This window comes from Pinus tabuliformis, chromosome 2_1, assembly GCF_031772625.1.
Source record: "Pinus tabuliformis cultivar Carrire ecotype Pingquan chromosome 2_1, CPIR1, whole genome shotgun sequence".
In the NCBI taxonomy this organism is placed as follows: Eukaryota; Viridiplantae; Streptophyta; class Pinopsida; order Pinales; family Pinaceae; genus Pinus; species Pinus tabuliformis.
The window spans coordinates 211,894,210-211,911,361 of NC_142299.1; the positions used below are offsets into that span (position 1 = coordinate 211,894,210).

At 38.2% G+C, this 17,152-nt stretch overlaps 1 protein-coding gene across 2 annotated transcripts in view; it reads right to left on the bottom strand.

Annotated features, from left to right (window-relative positions):
- LOC149199496 (disease resistance protein Roq1-like) overlaps positions 1 to 16,558 on the bottom strand; it is a 48,817-nt gene extending 32,259 nt beyond the window's left edge. Inside the window, exons 1-3 of one of the 2 annotated variants that reach the window (XM_089402466.1) lie at positions 15,737 to 16,558; positions 14,490 to 15,579; positions 13,988 to 14,353 (exon numbers count right to left, since the gene is read on the bottom strand). In XM_089402466.1, the coding sequence (XP_089258592.1) occupies positions 13,988 to 14,353; positions 14,490 to 15,579; positions 15,737 to 16,278 (1,998 nt within the window). In that variant the 5' untranslated portion in view covers positions 16,279 to 16,558. The remainder of the gene's footprint in view (positions 1 to 13,987; positions 14,354 to 14,489; positions 15,580 to 15,736) is intronic. The other variant, XM_089402465.1, reaches the window with a different exon arrangement.
- Positions 16,559 to 17,152: the final 594 nt, after the last annotated feature.

The following is a 17,152-nucleotide window of genomic DNA, read 5'->3' on the forward strand; positions in this document are numbered from 1 at the left end:
GCTGCGCCAAATCTCGTATGCTCTTCAACTTCACACAATCGATTGCATACAACCTCTGCAAGGACAATATTGTTGAGATCGCTTGAGATTCTTAAAAGAGAACAAGACTCGGGATCAAAATATTTAAGGCTACTTAAACTCCCGAAAGAATTCGGCAGCCAGGTCCAAGCTGTGGAGGTTCGTCAAGCTGCCAGTTTTAGGGTCATATTTATGTTTCATTTTTTGATTTTTTGGTATTAGAATTTTGAGGGTCATTTTCATCTTCAATTGCTTGTTTATCAGAAAGGTTTTTTGGGGTTTTTATTTTTATTTTTTATTTTTAATGTTTCGTTTTTTCTCATATTAAAGACTCTTCTCAAAACGAGTTTGAAATTAAAACTCATTGTCATATATACTGTGTTTGATGTTTACAGGCAAAAATATCGAAGATGCAACCAGTTTTACGAGATCCCTGGTTCTTCGTACCGTTTATTATATGTAAGTGTTTATTATCTTTGCAATTCTTATTGCAATCGTGGTTAGGTAGGTATACAACCTAATAAAAAAATTCCTAAAGGTTTTCATTTAATCGCTAGTAACCAAAATTTCAAGACAAGAGAATCGTTGGAAAACAAAACCAGTGAGTTCTTTATCTCCAAAATTTGCAATACACGTAACTGTCACTGAGAATCTGGTTGCTTCAGATGTAAGTCTACCGTAAGAGGATAGCCTGAATTACTATGTTGAAGTTTTATATTATTTTTTTTGATGGTATTTTTCACTTACGATTAAAATAAATTAGGATGAATTTAGATGAAAAAATATTTTATTTTAAATTTAGGATAAAATTGTAATATGATTAAAGTTAAATTGGATTTTGATTAATTTAAATTAAAAATTATATAATTTCTAATTAAGATTAAAATTTAAAATGTATTTTAATTTTTAATTTATTAAATAAATTTATTTTATAATTTTTATAATTTAAAATTAAATATATTTTGATATACTTGATATTTCCTTTTATTATATATATATTTTTAAAATAAATTTAATAATGAATAATAAAATTTTTAATTTAAATTAATTTTCTATATATTAAAATTTTCTATATATATTTTTAAATTTAAATTCTTAGACCTATGTACCATTACTAGCTAATCATTTATAATGAAGTAGAGTGGAGCATTTTCAACCACAGAAAGAGTGGACTAGCATAATGATCCCATGAGGTGGTTGATTGCCTAATCGTGTCTCTCCAGCTCTGATTGACTGAATGGAAATTGTTGTAAATGAATAAGAAAGAACACAATCTCAAGCTCTTTCTTAGCTGCTAAGAAAGCTCTAACTAAGACCCAACAACTTATAGCTATATAAACTATATTGCTTATAGCCTCCTCGCTAACATATTCTTTTTGCATTTTGTAAGCTTTGTAAATATATTTCTATTACAATAAAACAATATTACATAGATAACTTTTAATGACCAGTAGAAATTTTTCCTTATAGTGAATACAAAATTCACCATCTCTATTAGTGACAACATTGATTACGAGAATTAACTTGTTAGAGGTTTATGCCAAAATAACTGAAAAAGGATCAAACTAGGGAAACATGGGAAACATGGTTTGTGGAGGTTCGTCAAGCTGCCGAAGGAATCTGACAGCCTCTCCAATTGGAGAGCACCAAGTCAGGTCCAAGCTGTGGAGGTTCGTCAAGCTGCTGAAGGAATTTCGTGTCTTGTGCGTGGGATCCACACGGTTAATGGTTTACAGCGAATCTTTCTCTCTTGCGCGTGGGGTCCACACGGTGAATGGTTCACAGCGAATCTTTCTATCTTTGCGTGTGGGGTCCACAGTGTTTCAACTTTCATGTCTTTTCCGTAACTTTCACTATCATCTCATTGCGTGGGGTTTAACGTTCATGTGTTTTTCCAAGAATTAACTTTGGCCCTACTCTCTTTCCGTGAGGTCCACACTGGTTTAACATTTATTTTTTCTTCAAATAAGTATCGAATTTTCCTCTCTTTACGCGTGTGGGGTCCACAATGATTTAACTTTCGTGTTTCTTTATTGTATTGCAAGTAATGAAACTTTGACACGTATTCAAAAGGAAATTTGCTCACCTCCAAAATGATGCATCCCCCCAAAAAAGAGACGATACGTATGCATCGAGACGTATACTCTGCATACAAGAAAAGCTGGACCTCTTAAAATGGGCAACTGTAAAGCAGACATGGAATGGACGTTCCACTAACTCAAGTCAGTTTCTCCCCATTTATCTTCTTTTAATGTGCTGAAGCCGACAAAACGCATTTAGCATTTCTGTAAAGCAAACATGGAATTGACGTTCCACTAACTCAAGTCAGTTTCTCGCCATTTATCTTCTTTTAATGTGCTGAAGCCGACAAAACGCATTTAGCATTTCTGTAAAGCAGACATGGAATGGACGTTCCACTAACTCAAGTCAGTTTCTCGCCATTTATCTTCTTTTAATGTGCTGAAGCCGACAAAACTCATTTATCATTTAAAACTAATTATTAATCATTTTTTATTCCATTAAAAAAAAATATCCGTCACTCTTTATTTAAAAAATGTTTTAATTTTATAATACTAGGGCAAAAAATATTCAGATTTTACTCTTTATTATCTTAATTCAAAAAACGAATTATTATAATTTCTATGTAACATAATTATATCTTTATGGAATTCATTTATGCATTTATTATTTATTTATTCAAATTACATTTTAATAATGAGAATTAGTGAATTTGGCATGGGTGAATTCTTTTCTTGATACTTGGAGACGAGCAACTGCAAGTAGAACTAACCTACATTCATTTGAATTCTGGATTTACCAAGTCGTGAGGATGTGGGAGGGTAGTTTTGGTCTCCACAAGGCTTATGGCTTGTGGTCGAGTAGGACTATGTACGACTAAGAGCTACTCACGGAGGATTTCTTTAGTTGAAAAAAAAAGCCTTAAGGGGGTTTAAATCTCCTTTTACTTGCATCCCAAAAGATTTGATTTTTGTGGGTGCTTGGTAGATCCAAAATTAAGATGGATATGGGTTGGTTTTATTTTATTTCATTTATTTTAATTTAATTTTTACTTTACTTTGACTCAGTCAAAATGTTCAGAGGACATTACAACACCACAACATTTATCCCATACGAAGATGGAGTTTGACAAGCAAATTGTGCATGAAACCGTCAAATTTGACAGGGGCTTAAGATTTGAAATTCCTATCCTGAATCCCATAGATTTTTTCTTTTAGATTTAATTTAAAAATGTTATAAAATAAAATTAAATTGAAATATTTGGATTTTGAAGTAAGTTATGGTTTTTGAGAAAGTTTGCATAAGCCATGGTATTGGGACATGATATTGTAACAAAGCCTATTTACTAGTTAATAATATCCATGGTAAAATGGGGGTGAATATACATCGGTTAAGAATTTTGTTAAAAAATGTTAATTTAAAAAATGTTATAAAACTAAATTAAAATAAAATACTTACAAATGAATTATGATTTTTAGGAAAGTAGTATTGATAAGCCCATGGTATTGGCCCATAGTATTGTAACAAAGTCTATTTATAAGTTAATAATGTCTATTGTAAAATGGGGTGAATATCAATGGTTAATAATATTGTTATATTATATATTTATTGTAAGTATTAAGTTTTAATTTAAAATGGAGCATCTGCATCCAGCAGGGCTGCTACAACCCTTACCCATTCCGGAATGGAAATGGGAGACTATTTCCATGGACTTTATAACCGGATTGCCTCGAACGAAGAAAAATAATGATTCCATTATGGTGGTAGTGGATAAGTTAAGTAAGGCAGCACACTTCATACCTGTGCAATCAACGTATAAGGCTGTGCAAATTGCTCATATTTTCATGCAAAATGTGTTCAAATTGCATGGACTTCCGAAGGTAATTATCTCTGATCGTGATGTTAAGTTCACATCAACCTTTTGGAGGACATTGTTTGCTGAACTGGGAACACAGCTGAACTTTAGCACAGCTTATCATCCCCAGACTGATGGCCAGACGGAACGAGTGAATCAAGTAGTGGAGGACATGCTGAGAGCATGTGTTATGATGAAACCAACTCAATGGGAGGAATACCTCCACCTGGTCGAGTTTGCATATAACAATGGGTATCATTCCTCAACACAGCTGAGTCCTTTTGAGGTGTTGTATGGGCGGAAGTGCCGCACACCCTCAAGTTGGAGTGGACCTGAGGATAGGTTACGAATTGGTCCTGAAATGCTCAAGGAAATGGAAGACACGGTAAAAAAAGTGTGTACCAACTTAAAAGCCGCTCAGAACAGACAGAAAATTTTTGCTGATCGAAAGGGAAGGTTCAAAGAATTCCAGGTTGGGGACCATGTGTTTGTTAGAATTCAACCCAGAAGGAGTACTTTGCAGTGGAGCGGGTGTGCCAAACTTGCACCTCGCTATTTTGGACCTTTTCAAATCTTGGCAAGGGTGGGGCCGGTAGCTTATCAACTCGCCCTACCAAGCCATATTAGGATCCATAATGTTTTTCGCGTTTCCATGTTAAAAAATACGTCTACGATCCTAAACATGTGATTCAATGCCAGAATGTTCGGGTAAGAATTAATCTGGTCATTCTAGATAAGCTTTGTTCCTAAATAAGAAAATAACTAAATCTGTTGCTGGTTGCAGGTCGAGCCGGAAGGCGAGGTTCTGGTCGAACCACTGACCATTCTCGACCAGAGAGAAGTGCGGCTGCGGAAACGGGTTATTTTCCAAGCTAAAGTGCAGTGGCAGCACTATGGGCCTGAAGAGGCCACTTGGGAGGATGAGGAACTCCTTAGAGAAGCTTACCCGAATTTGTTTAAGGGAGACAGACATCGAGACGATGTCCAATCACAGGAGGGGGAGATGTAATGACCCCAGACTATGTAAATGTGAAAATGTATTGTGGTAAAAGACAGTAAGACAGTTGTTGTTTATGTTTTAAAAACAAAATTGTGACAAACTATTTTATTAAAAGTAATTTAAATATTTTCTTGAAATGCTGGCAGCCTCTAGGAGGTGGATTTAAAAGAAAGAGATCAGTTATAATAACTGATGGAAACTACCCTCCCAAACAGGAAAAGTCCTGGCTGTAGGGAGGAAGTTCTGTGCTGTGGGGACAGACAGAAGAGACCTTTCCCAAGAAGAGGAAAAAGGAAAAAGAAAAGAAGAACTGGTTAAGTCTGGTTAGGACCAGATAACCAAGCACAAAGTGCACAAATCTTGTTGAGGGCTTGAGGCCTGCAAGATGGCTCGGGGGGAGAATTCCGTCTGAGAGATGGATCTCATGGCTGGGTGGTAGAGCAAAATCAAAGCACAGGTGACTTGTTTGAGAGCCCATTCCTGACTCTGGTGAACCAGGTACGGTTTCAAACTGCAGAGTCTCTGATTGAATATGAAAATACTGTGAATTTACAGTAGTCAAACAGGAACTAAGTTCATTTTCCTAGTTACTGTCATAATAATAATATAACTGCACAGATGTAGTTTTAAGTTAAGGGACAGATTGTCATTCAATAGACATGGTCTGAACTAGTCGCACTGTAGTTAAAGCTACATAAATGTATATAGTTAAAGACTGGATATTGGCACAAGGGGAGGTTAATCAAAAACTGGTTATTGAATAACGGTCATGATATAACCTCGTCCGAAAGACCAAGTCACTGTTTAACAATAGAAAAAAAAACTAACAGTGGAATAAATAGTATTGAACACCTTGATAAATAATCAAGCAGATACTTGAATGTGTCGACAGGAACGAGGTTAGAACCTCTGAGTCTGGGTAGAGAGCACCGACGGCAGTTGGATGCTATCTCGTCGACGGCTACAGTTATTTAGAATAAATGACTGTGATATATAAAGAAACAAATAAACTACTTCAGATAAACAGAGTCTATTCTGTAAACTATGCAAAACAGAGAACGGGAATCATATTGTATTCCATCAAACCACATTATTAAGTTACAGTGCTCACGGACTCAATATCAGAGAACCCAGTTCATTTAGAGCGATAAATGAAACAAGTTATGAATATGTATATTCAAGTAATCCTGTACATGTTACTTCAAAGAGGAAAATCAGGCATGCATTTACTTCGACATTCTCATAAGAAAGGGGAAAGTATAATATCTTTTCTTATAACCATCCAAATGCATATTGTACATACTGAACAAGCTTAGCAAACACGTCAGTCGTATAGAGAATACAGAACGAATGATTCGAAGCAGTCATCATAACCTGAGATAATCCATGAGGTTGCCGTTGTGGAGACGAGCGAAACCAGTAATAAAAACATGAACTCCATGCACTGTTCTAGCATGGTTAAATACATAGATTATATTCATATAAGGTGCAAAACGTAAATTGCCCTCAAGGCTCAGATAGAGTCGTAGTCCATGCATAAATTGCAAGGGTTCCATATATAAAACACAAAAGAACAAAACCCGAATGGCGAAATCTTGGAGAATAGAACTGTTCATACATTAAATAACGGGGAAACCTCAAACAGAACCTGAACCCGTTAGCCAGATCTGTGCGTTACGGCCAGATCCGAAGTCACATGTCCAAGATCAGATATGGTAAACCAAAAATCTGAGTATGCCACAAGGGGTTGCATTACAAACAAAATAAGTCCTTAAATACATACAACAGAACTCAGGAGAGTTCCGCTGTGGATAACATCTCAATAGGACGGGTCATGGACTTGACCAGAACACAAAAGAAAACCTAAGTGCAAATTGTGAGGGTTCTCTGTGGAGAATACCTCGGCAATCGATGCGAAGAGACCCTCATTCGAACAGCGGTCTGCACAATCATAATTTTAAACAACTCAAATCGATGGTCCGCGAGCTCTTGTGGACAGGGGCAAAGCAAATAAGAATCTGAGGGCATACCTGTGGCCGCCGAGAGGGTGGAACCAGCATGTATAACCGCCTTGGCACCACCAGAGGGGTTCGGATAGCCCAACTGCGCGCCCTGTAAGCAAAGAGAAAACAAACCATAAGAGATCGTTACAGATAATCAGAACTGTAAATATATGCAATAGATTTAAGAGTCGAGGTCCCATATACCTGTGCTGGATTAGTGTCAGGCACTTCACAGCTTTCGGAGCAATTGCAGGTGAAGAAGGTAGCGCGGGTGGGGTTGAACCAGAGGATGAACGTCGAGACGGAGCCGGAAAGGCCGAACGAATGAATAAACCCCGAGAACGTTCGGATGAGGTTTTGTAAGGACTTAAACCCTTGAGTGCATCTCAGCCCTTTGATCCAAGGGTGAGATCCTGACCGTCTATGCAAGGCGGGAATACAAAGCGTAAAGGCCGAGATCACTGTGACCGAGATGTCACATGGCCAAAGGAGCCAAACCTTGCCACCTGCCTCGTTAAGGACTGAAGTCATTAAGGCAAGAGTGAGTTGGCACCTGCAAGGGCTGCGGCAGGACCGCCAAAGCCCGATGCCACATTAATATTCACTGTAGAACTGGTGGTCTAATAGCTGGCTTCTACATGAAGTCAATGCGTACACAAAACCTGTATGACAGTGTAATATATAGCCACGTAGCTTATATAAACCGGGGTTACAACAGTAATCAAAACATAGGCTAATCAGCTGTAAATACGTGGCATGCGTATGGTAATAATTAAACATACGTGTATACATAAAGGTTGGGAAATCATGTGTCATATAGCAAGTTCTTTAAATAAGGTATACAGTAAAAAAAAAATTATGTGTATGTGAACGTTGGTGTGACATCTATCCAGGTGGAGGAATTGCCCAGTTTCTGTCGTCGCTAGAAAAACCTCTGGCTCTGGCTGCCGGCAATTCCTCCGCCCCGCCACCCTCCGCAAGCTCGACTGACAGGAATTGCGGAGTCCATCGCCGTCTTGCCGTCGGGAGTTAATGCACCTTCCCAATTCGAATTCGGAAATAACCGCGGGCTGCTCCCTGGCCAATTCGACCTGGCACTCCCCTGCAGCTCACCTGGTCACCAGAACAAGGCGGAAAAGGGCTCGACTCGGCTCCTGCAGCTCACCAGAATAAGGCGGAAAACAGGCAGGTTCATTCATCGAACCCAATCCTCTAGTGATATGGTAGTCTAGTTTCAGCGATTTTTATCAAGAACCTGCCAAGGCATTTTGTTCCCCAATTTCAGCGATTTTTATGAAATTGTTATCTGCCAAGGCATAACAATTTCATAATATCAAGCTTCAACACGTTCTCAAAAGTACTGTCATTGCAACAATATTTAAGGGCAATTCTGTGTGCTCTGCTGTATTTATATGAATAATCTAGCTTACATCATCGAATTTTTCAGGTTCTTGATAAAAATCGCTGAAATTGGGGAACAAAATGCAGCCATCATGAGACTGAACCCTGCCTTTTGCCTGAAATTGAGCTTATTGAGAATGAAGAAGCAGAGCTTAATCAGCTGTGACCGCTTTCATCCCAATAAGAAGCAGGCTTTCCAGATCTAACCAGCGTTTTGAGAACCCTTTTGGCGGTCACATCTCCTGTAACAGTTACCTTGTGGGCGACTGTGTCAACTTTGTAGGTCTCTATGCCCTCAAGTTTTTTGATGGCCCTCTTGATTTCCTTAATGCACTTATCACAGTGCATTCCCACTCTTAGTTCCACTACTTGCATGACCATCACCAAACATATCCATGACCATGATGAACAGAGATTGGTATACAACGAATGGTTTGCAATGAAGGTAGAGGTTGTGTCGTGTTATATATATAATAAGGTTTTGCTAATTGTTTACTGAAAGTTATAAATTCTTTGCTTCCCTCGGGTGTCTTTTTGCAGGCACTCAGAAGCAGCACAGGCTCCAGAAAGCGAAGTTGGACCGAAAGCTTTGATTGACTCTAGCCAGCTCTTTATAAAGGCACCAACTGGATGTTGCTTTACATTCATGAATAGCTTTTTCATTTATTTATATAGGTGTATTGCTACATTTCTCCAAATATAAAGTGAGAGCTTTTCCTTTATATAACTTGGAGAATAATGCTTGAAGTGCGATTTTTATTATTTTTATTAAAATGACCAAAAAAAAAAAAAAATGAAATTTTATCTATTATATAGATATGTGGATTGAAGGTTTGTTTAAATTCCCTCTATAAATTTCCCAAATTGGTCACTGGAGTTTTATGTGATTTTTTAAGGTGAAGCCTTTTGACAAGAGTTTGTTGCGGGACTGCTGTAGATGTAAAAAAATTTGTTTGTAGCTTGAACAATAGCATATAATGACGCAACTATATAACAAGACTTCAAGCCAGATATTAAGAGCAACTATATAACAAGGCTTCAGGCCAGATATTAAGACGCAACTATTTTGTTTTCTTTCATTGTTGTGTACCCCGTGACATCTTTATTGGGCATTAGACTCTTTTTACTAAAGCTATTTTGTATGTAAGCTCATAATTTTGTAATAATGCTCTAGTCCGAGGCCTTTATAGTACCATATCTCAATGCAATAGAAGTAATGTTTATGATGAATTGCTTCTAAAAAACCTGTGGTTGTTCCTGTATGGTAGGAGTAACAGTGAGATTCATCAGCGCTTTGTTCGTTGTTGCATAAACCCATAAAAATATGGGGAGAGGCTTGGCTCCTACAGAGTTCCATGCAAGCCAATTTTCTCTCCTTCTAAGTCACAAGAATTCTGCCTTACAAACTGATTACATAACAAAATGCAAGAAACGAACATTCAGCGTTAGATCTCCATAAGAAATTGGATTAAATGCCATGCAAAGAACAGTGAAAGGTGCAGGAATAGGGGAAGAGCCTATATTTTTGTTGGCTACAATCACCAAATCGAAGAGCGATCCAATCAAAACTTCTTTGAATTCTAATAGAGACTTTCTTAGGATGTTATCCAATGCCTTCAGCTCAGACAATACACAATTTCTGTGCTCCTCCCTTTCATAATATATTCCCCCATTTATAGCTCTTTGAAGCAAGTCACCTATTAGGTTCATCTTACGTTGGGATACCCAAGCCAATCTTGATCAAAGGAGGGTTCCCAGGGCTTTTTATTCGATGGCCTCCCTGTCTGGCTCTACGCTGGGATGCCTCTAGGAGCTTCCAGATCGGGATTCTGGATAGAATGATGGAGGACTGGATCTTCTACACTTAAAACTACTTTTCAACATATCCTGAACTTTTATGAGGATATTCTTTTTCTCCTATGGAGGCAGATTTCCCATCCTATTGAGGTCCTTAACTCTCTAGAGTGACTGCAGGATGTTCCATATTTTTCTGAATCCTCCTTAGGGGAGGGAGGTGGTAGAACGTATGTCTCCAACCAAAGAAAGATTTTGTTTGGTGGCAAATCCAAAAGCGAAAATTTGCATTATTACTACAGTGAGAAGTTGTTAAAGAGTGTACCTCAGATAGTCTTCTACAGCATTTTCCACGTGTTACTGATATAAGCGTTTTTCTGTTACAGCAACATCACACACACAATGGATGCATACAACACTGGGCACATCACTATATCTAGGATTCTAGGCTTCCACCATTGAAGGCGCATGCATGAATGCATGTGCTATCTATAGTTAGGATAAGCTAAGGTTATTGTTAGATTCCAGTTCTAGAAGATTGCATATCATTTCTAAGTAAAAGAGGGCACATACAGTCACATGTGTTAATTTCATTTTATTAAGCAGTTTTCTAAATGTAGATTAAGTGTAAGTTTAGTTAGGTGCATACATACAGATAAGGGTACAGATCTCTAAGAGGATCCATGTTTGAATGCTTCAGATCATCTCCAATGGATGCGTTGTTGTACATGTGTCCAGATTCATTGGGCTTACTCTTCTTCGTCTATAAAGTAGAAAGCAAGGGTATAGGCTCATTCATTTAGTTCAGCAACAAGCAATGAATTACCCTGTTGTATTTTTCCTATAACAAATTCCAGTTCAGAATTAATGAGAAAGAAATAACAAGTTTTGACAGTTCATCTATTGAGCTTCTGTTTTGCTTTTAACAGTGATTTAGTATGTTGTAATTTGTATTCCTGCTTATTAACAGCACTGTGATTTAGGACAGAAATGTAAGTTTTAGTTATATATTTTCTATAGTATGTGTTAGCGAGTGTTCCAAACTTTAGTGATCTAAGTGAATTGTGCTAATGATTGGCACATGGACCTAAGACAAGTTGTGGGGTGAGAAGCCCTAGTTGATCTAATGATTGTAAAGTGTAGCTTGTTTGATGTTGTAACAATGGAGACTCCCGATATGCAAGAAAGTCATTTGTACCATGAATGTTGAGATAACAATTTCTTTTAAAAATCGCAGATTTGTGGTAACTTGTTGAGTAGGTGGTTGTGCCACCTACAGATACCCAAGATCTGGTAGAACACAACAGGAAAGCAGTGGTAGCAAAGCGAATCCTGTTGGAATTAGTGAATATCACTTTATCCCTCATATCATCAAGAAGAACACTGCAAAAGAGATGTATGATGACTTGGGAACCTTATAACAAAGTGTGAATGTATCCAAAAATATGTTCTTAAATAACAAGCTCAGCATTAACTGCATGAGCAAGACAAATATAATGACAAGCTATATCATGAAGATAGCAAAACTAAGAGATCAAATTGTAGCAGTCGGAGACACAATTGAGGATAATGAGCTAGTTCAGATTTCTCTTAATGGCTTTAGACCATCGTGGCACAATTTTTTCCCAAGAGAAGCCTGCTTGAGTTCAAGCACTTGTGGGATGATTTCAATGGAGAGGAGATGACACTATAGCATGTAAGATGAAAATGCCAAGCTTTCGCTTTGTATATATTTGTTTCAAAGGAACTCCTGGCTAGTTTCTGTTCTGTATGTTATTGTTTATTTATAACTGTATGTTATTGAAAAAGCTATATATGGAATGCCTCCCAGAATTTTGTTACCTTTTTGGATGGACTAATAATTGGAGTACCTTTTTTTATGATGACATTGCAATAAATCAAATATTAAAAATGAAATAGGGTTAGCATAAATATCTTGTATTTTATGTATAAGTGGCCATTATATTACCCCATTGTTTTAAAGATTTTGTATATGTCCAATGTACAAACCAATCATCCAATTATTTACTTGAAAGTAGAAAGATATTAGATACATATAAATCGGTGATCCAAACCTTTAAAGCTATGAAGGAACTTTGATTAACACATCCAGCGGTTACCAGATATTACTTGTTAACAATGAAATACAACAACATTGGTTTGAGACACTGTGCTATCAAAATATTACTATTCTTTTAATATAAACATGGATCTACCATGGAAAGGAGATCAACATAGCACTTGAGAAGATGACTCAGAGAACCTAGCAACAACTGTCAAAAGCCCACTTAAAATAGATATTGGCCTCCATTTTGGAGGAATTAAAAATTCTTCACCGGTCAATTATTCTAAATAATATCATAAGCACTCACCAAAATAACAAAATAATAAACTTGAAAATCCATACCACCCAAATCTTTAAAAATATTAAAAGAATGCATAAAACAATCACAAAATTGAGTAAACTATATCAATCACAAAATTGCCAGCCGAGTGGCTGAGGTAGAGGCGGAGGAATCCAGAAGTTTTTCCATGCTGCCACGGAAACCGGGCAATTCCTCCGCCTAGATAGACTACTGCTATAATTATTTGTTATATATGAATTTCATATTTTATTTGTTAAAATTAAATAAAAATTAATATTTATAAATATATATAATTATTAATTATATATTTATTTCATATTTATTTTTTATATATGGGAAAACAAGTTTTAAATAAAAACCTCTAAAGAAGTTAATTTAATTTAAAAGTATTATTTTAATTAATTTTATTAAAAAAATATTTTAATCAGGAAAAATATTATTAATGTTATAATTTTAATATTTAAAATTAAAATTAAAAAGCATATAAATAATTGTCATATTTAATAAAAATATAATCATTTTAATAAAAACACTCCACTAAAATGGTTTTTAAATATGAAATTTTAAAAAACATACAAAAAAAACTTCTTCACTGCAGCCCCTCTAATTTCATGCACCCGAGCACGTTCAAGCTGTGGAGGTTCGTCAAGCTGCCAAAGGAATCTGGTAGCCTCTCCAACTTATTGCACCAACTCAGGTTCAAGCTGTGGAGGTTCGTCAAGCTGCCGAAGGAATCTGGCAGCCTCTCCAACTTCTCGCACCAACCCAATTCCAAGCTGTGGAGGTTCGTCAAGCTGCCGAAGGAATCTGGCAACCTCTCCAACTCAAAGCAACACTTCAGGTCCAAGCTGTGGAGGCTCGTCAAGCTGCTGAAGGAATCTGGCAGCCTCTCCAACTTCTGGCACCCACCTAGGTCCAAGCTGTGGAGGCTGGTCAACCTGCCGAAGGAATCTGGCAGCCTCTCCAACTTCTGGCACCCACCCAGGTTCAAGCTGTGGACGCTGGTCAAGCTGCCGAAGGAATCTGGCAGCCTCTCCAACTTCTTGCACTCATCCAGGTTCAAGCTGTGGAGGCTGGTCAAGCTGCCGAAGGAATCTGGCAGCCTCTCCAACTTCGTGCACCCATCCAGGTCCAATCTGTGGAGGCTGGTCAAGCTGCCGAAGGAATCTGGCAGCCTCTCCAACTTCTTGCACCCAACCAGCTCCAAGCTGTGGAGGCTCGTCAAGCTGTCGAAGGAATCTGGCAGCCTCTCCAATTTCACGCACCTGTTCAGGGCCAAGCTGTGGAGGTTCCTCAATTTACCAAAAGAGTTTGGTAATTTAGCAAGAAAGGAGTAATTAATGACGATCCTTTCCAGGTGCTCCAGCTGCCCTATGGACTTGGGAATGCTGGAGAGGCAGCTCGCCTCAATTATCTCTAATTCCTGCAACTGCAAAGGTGCCTGCAAGATCAAGCTTTTAGAATGTAATATCAATAGGTAATGATCAATAGCTAATGACCACACACTCCAAATCAAAAAGTTTAGATTTACCTGCCATTTTCCTTGCCATAATGTTTCCAACACACCCCCCTCCACTGTCAAAACCCTTAAATTCTTAGTTGTAATCCACGAAGGTAAGTACTTGTAGGGACAATCACGCCAGGAAAGCCATATGAGATTTGGCGAGCGCAACCGCAAAACACGATCCAGCAGATGCCCTTGAGTCTCAACGAGTTGCAAATTCATGACATCAAAACGTTTATTGGACAGTGTGTTGCGAAGCTTCAATATCACGCGGTTCCCCAACATTTGGTGACTCCACCATTGGTACCATGCCAACATTTGTGACCTCCTCTCCAATGGTTCGATGCTATGCCCTTGAGCAAGCATTCTGATTCCGCGTGCTTCCATTATAACCTGTTCATGCGGATGCTTGCTATGGTTAAATTTAATTATTTTGAAAATGTAAACCGATGGAGAAGTTGAGAACTGTATACAGATTTGTATGGAAAAAATATAACTATGTTAAAAGTTTGAATGGTTGAGGACTTACAGATGATTGCTGGTGCAGCCAATCATTAATGTTCCCGGTGGGACGCCAAAGACGGCGCGGGAATTCAGTCTCTGCAATTTCTCTGCCCAAATCACGCAGGTGATCATGCATATGTATAACATGTTTATCGTCTACTTTTGCAAGGCATTTGAGCTGTAAATTTTTAAACCCCAACGAGCCTTCCCACCTTGACCCGTTCCATACTGTTATGGCACTATTTTTGTTTTTTCCTATGAAAAAACAGGCTATATCTAAAAATATCTGTCGTTCCTCATTGCCAAGTTCATCATAACTAATTTTTAATTTAATTTTTATCTCATTGGGAAGTTCTACTCGGCGAAGTATGGCCTCCCAATAAGATTTGTCGTTATTTCCAGAGAGAAGTGCCCCAAACACTACTAACGATAGGGGCAATCCATCACATGCACTTAGAAATTTATTTACCAGATGCTCAAACCCCCGGTGTGGATAGGGCTGACAGAAGGCATATAAGCAAAAGAGCTCTCGCGAATGTCGCTCACGAAGGCCTGTTAACCTATACATGGATGACTCTTTCACCCCTGACCTCACTACGACACCTTCATCCCTAGATGTAATCAAAATTAAGCTATCCTTATCTAAGCCATTTATATCCGGTAAAAGGGCATCTACCTGGTTCACATGATCTATGTCATCTAAAATTAAAAATATTTTAGAAGATGAGAGAAGTTGTCTAACCATCTCTGTACCTTGATGAATGTCGTCTATTTGCCGATCAACATCAAACAAACCCTTCAGAAGTTTACTCTGCAACGAATGTAATGAGATTCTTGCATTTTCTCTTACATCTGATAAAAAGTAGGATTTGCTATCCTCTGAACGGTTTCGATTGAAAAACTCTTTAGCCAAAGTTGTCTTGCCGACTCCGCCTAAGCCGACTATGCCCACGACCTGAACTTCTCCTGTGCGTTGCTGTGCTAATACTGTAGTTTCAAATTCTTTAATTTTGTCATCTAGACCGCTGGGATTCTTGGCCACATACAACTTTGTCTTTGGGGGCATTAGTTCCACCACACGTTTGACGACCTCATCTAGCAACAGACCCTCGTCGCTGGTCATTCAACGAGAAAACCAAATAAATAAGTAATTGGAACCAAATGCATATGCATTATATCTATACTTTTAATTGAAACCACAGGCAATTTGGTTACCAATTCATACACACGTTATATATATTGTATCCATAGAGAGGCAGTTGGATGTCTCACCCGTTAAAATTGCCTTTTAAATCAAAGCCAGTTATATCTGCCACATCAGAGAGAGCTTTTCTCCATTTTTGAAGAGTGGCAGAGTCATATCGTGGCTTCTCTTCATGAGTTTCAGGATCGACCGTTTTCTTCATTTGGAGTTTGTGGAGGGCCTCAGCGTACACTCCTTTTTCCTTCTGATCTGTCCACCTGAGGTCAGCAGGGTCGACCTGGAAAAATATAGGAATAATCGGAGCCCCCGACTCCAGCATGAGAGAGAGTTCATCGAGACACCATCGGGAATGGGCATAAGTGGGCGAAAAGACGGCGACATGGACCAGGGCATTTCGGATAGCGCCGAGTAGTTGAGAAGGAAAATTGAATCCCACTTTTAATTCCTTCTGGTCTAAAAAGGGTTTGAGTCCACGTTCAAAGAGACGACGGTAGAGAGGAGTAGCGAAGGTCTTCTTGGTGTCGGGGCCACGGTGGTTGATAAACACACCGTATCTGCTGCTGTTGATGGGATCAGCAGCAGAGGAAGAGGAGGCGCCAGAAGCGTGCATGGTAGTTGCAGGAATCAATTTGAATTTCAGAGTGGTTTTTGGGAACCGAGGATGGGGGCGTTGGGTATGTGAATGCCAAATGGTTATAGAAATAGAAATAGAAAGTGGGAAACTCTGAAAGCCGAAGCCACTGAGACGCCAAATGCGAGGGTGGAAATAAATTCAAGAGCCTACCAGAAAATGTGGAGAGGATCGTAAGGGGAGAAAATTTGGGAGTGCGGAGATGTATAGATCTTCGTTCTGCCAGATGCTTGCACCACCACCGCATGTAGCAGTGAAAAAAATAAAATATTTGAACTTTAACACAGCAGTGGTAGGCGCACACATGAACCGCGTGGAATTTCATGTCTTGTGCGTGGGATCCACACGGTTGATGGTTTACAGAGAATCTTTCTCTCTTGCGCGTGGGGTCCACGACTCCACACTGGTTCAACTTTCATGTTTTTTTCGGAACTTTCACTATAATCTCATTGGGTGGGGTTTAATTTTCATGTGTTTTTCCCAGAATTAATTTTGGCCATACTCTCTTTCCGCGAGGTCCACGATGGTTTAACTTTTATGTTTTCTTGAATAACTTTTGACTTTCCTCTCTTTGCCTGTGGGTCCACAATGGTTTAACTTTCGTGTTTCTTTGGAAGAGTGATTTTTCACATGACTTTATTGCATGTAATGAAACTTTGACACGTATCCTCCATTCAAAAGGAAAGATGCTCACCTACACTTTTGAAATTTGAGCCTGCATTAAAAATCACTAAATATTGAAATTGAAATTATATAACAATTTTTTTAAATTGAAATTATATCACTTTTAAAAAGCAAAAGAAATTTTCACAAGATCTTATATTTGTCATTATTTTTATAATTTTTAACTAAT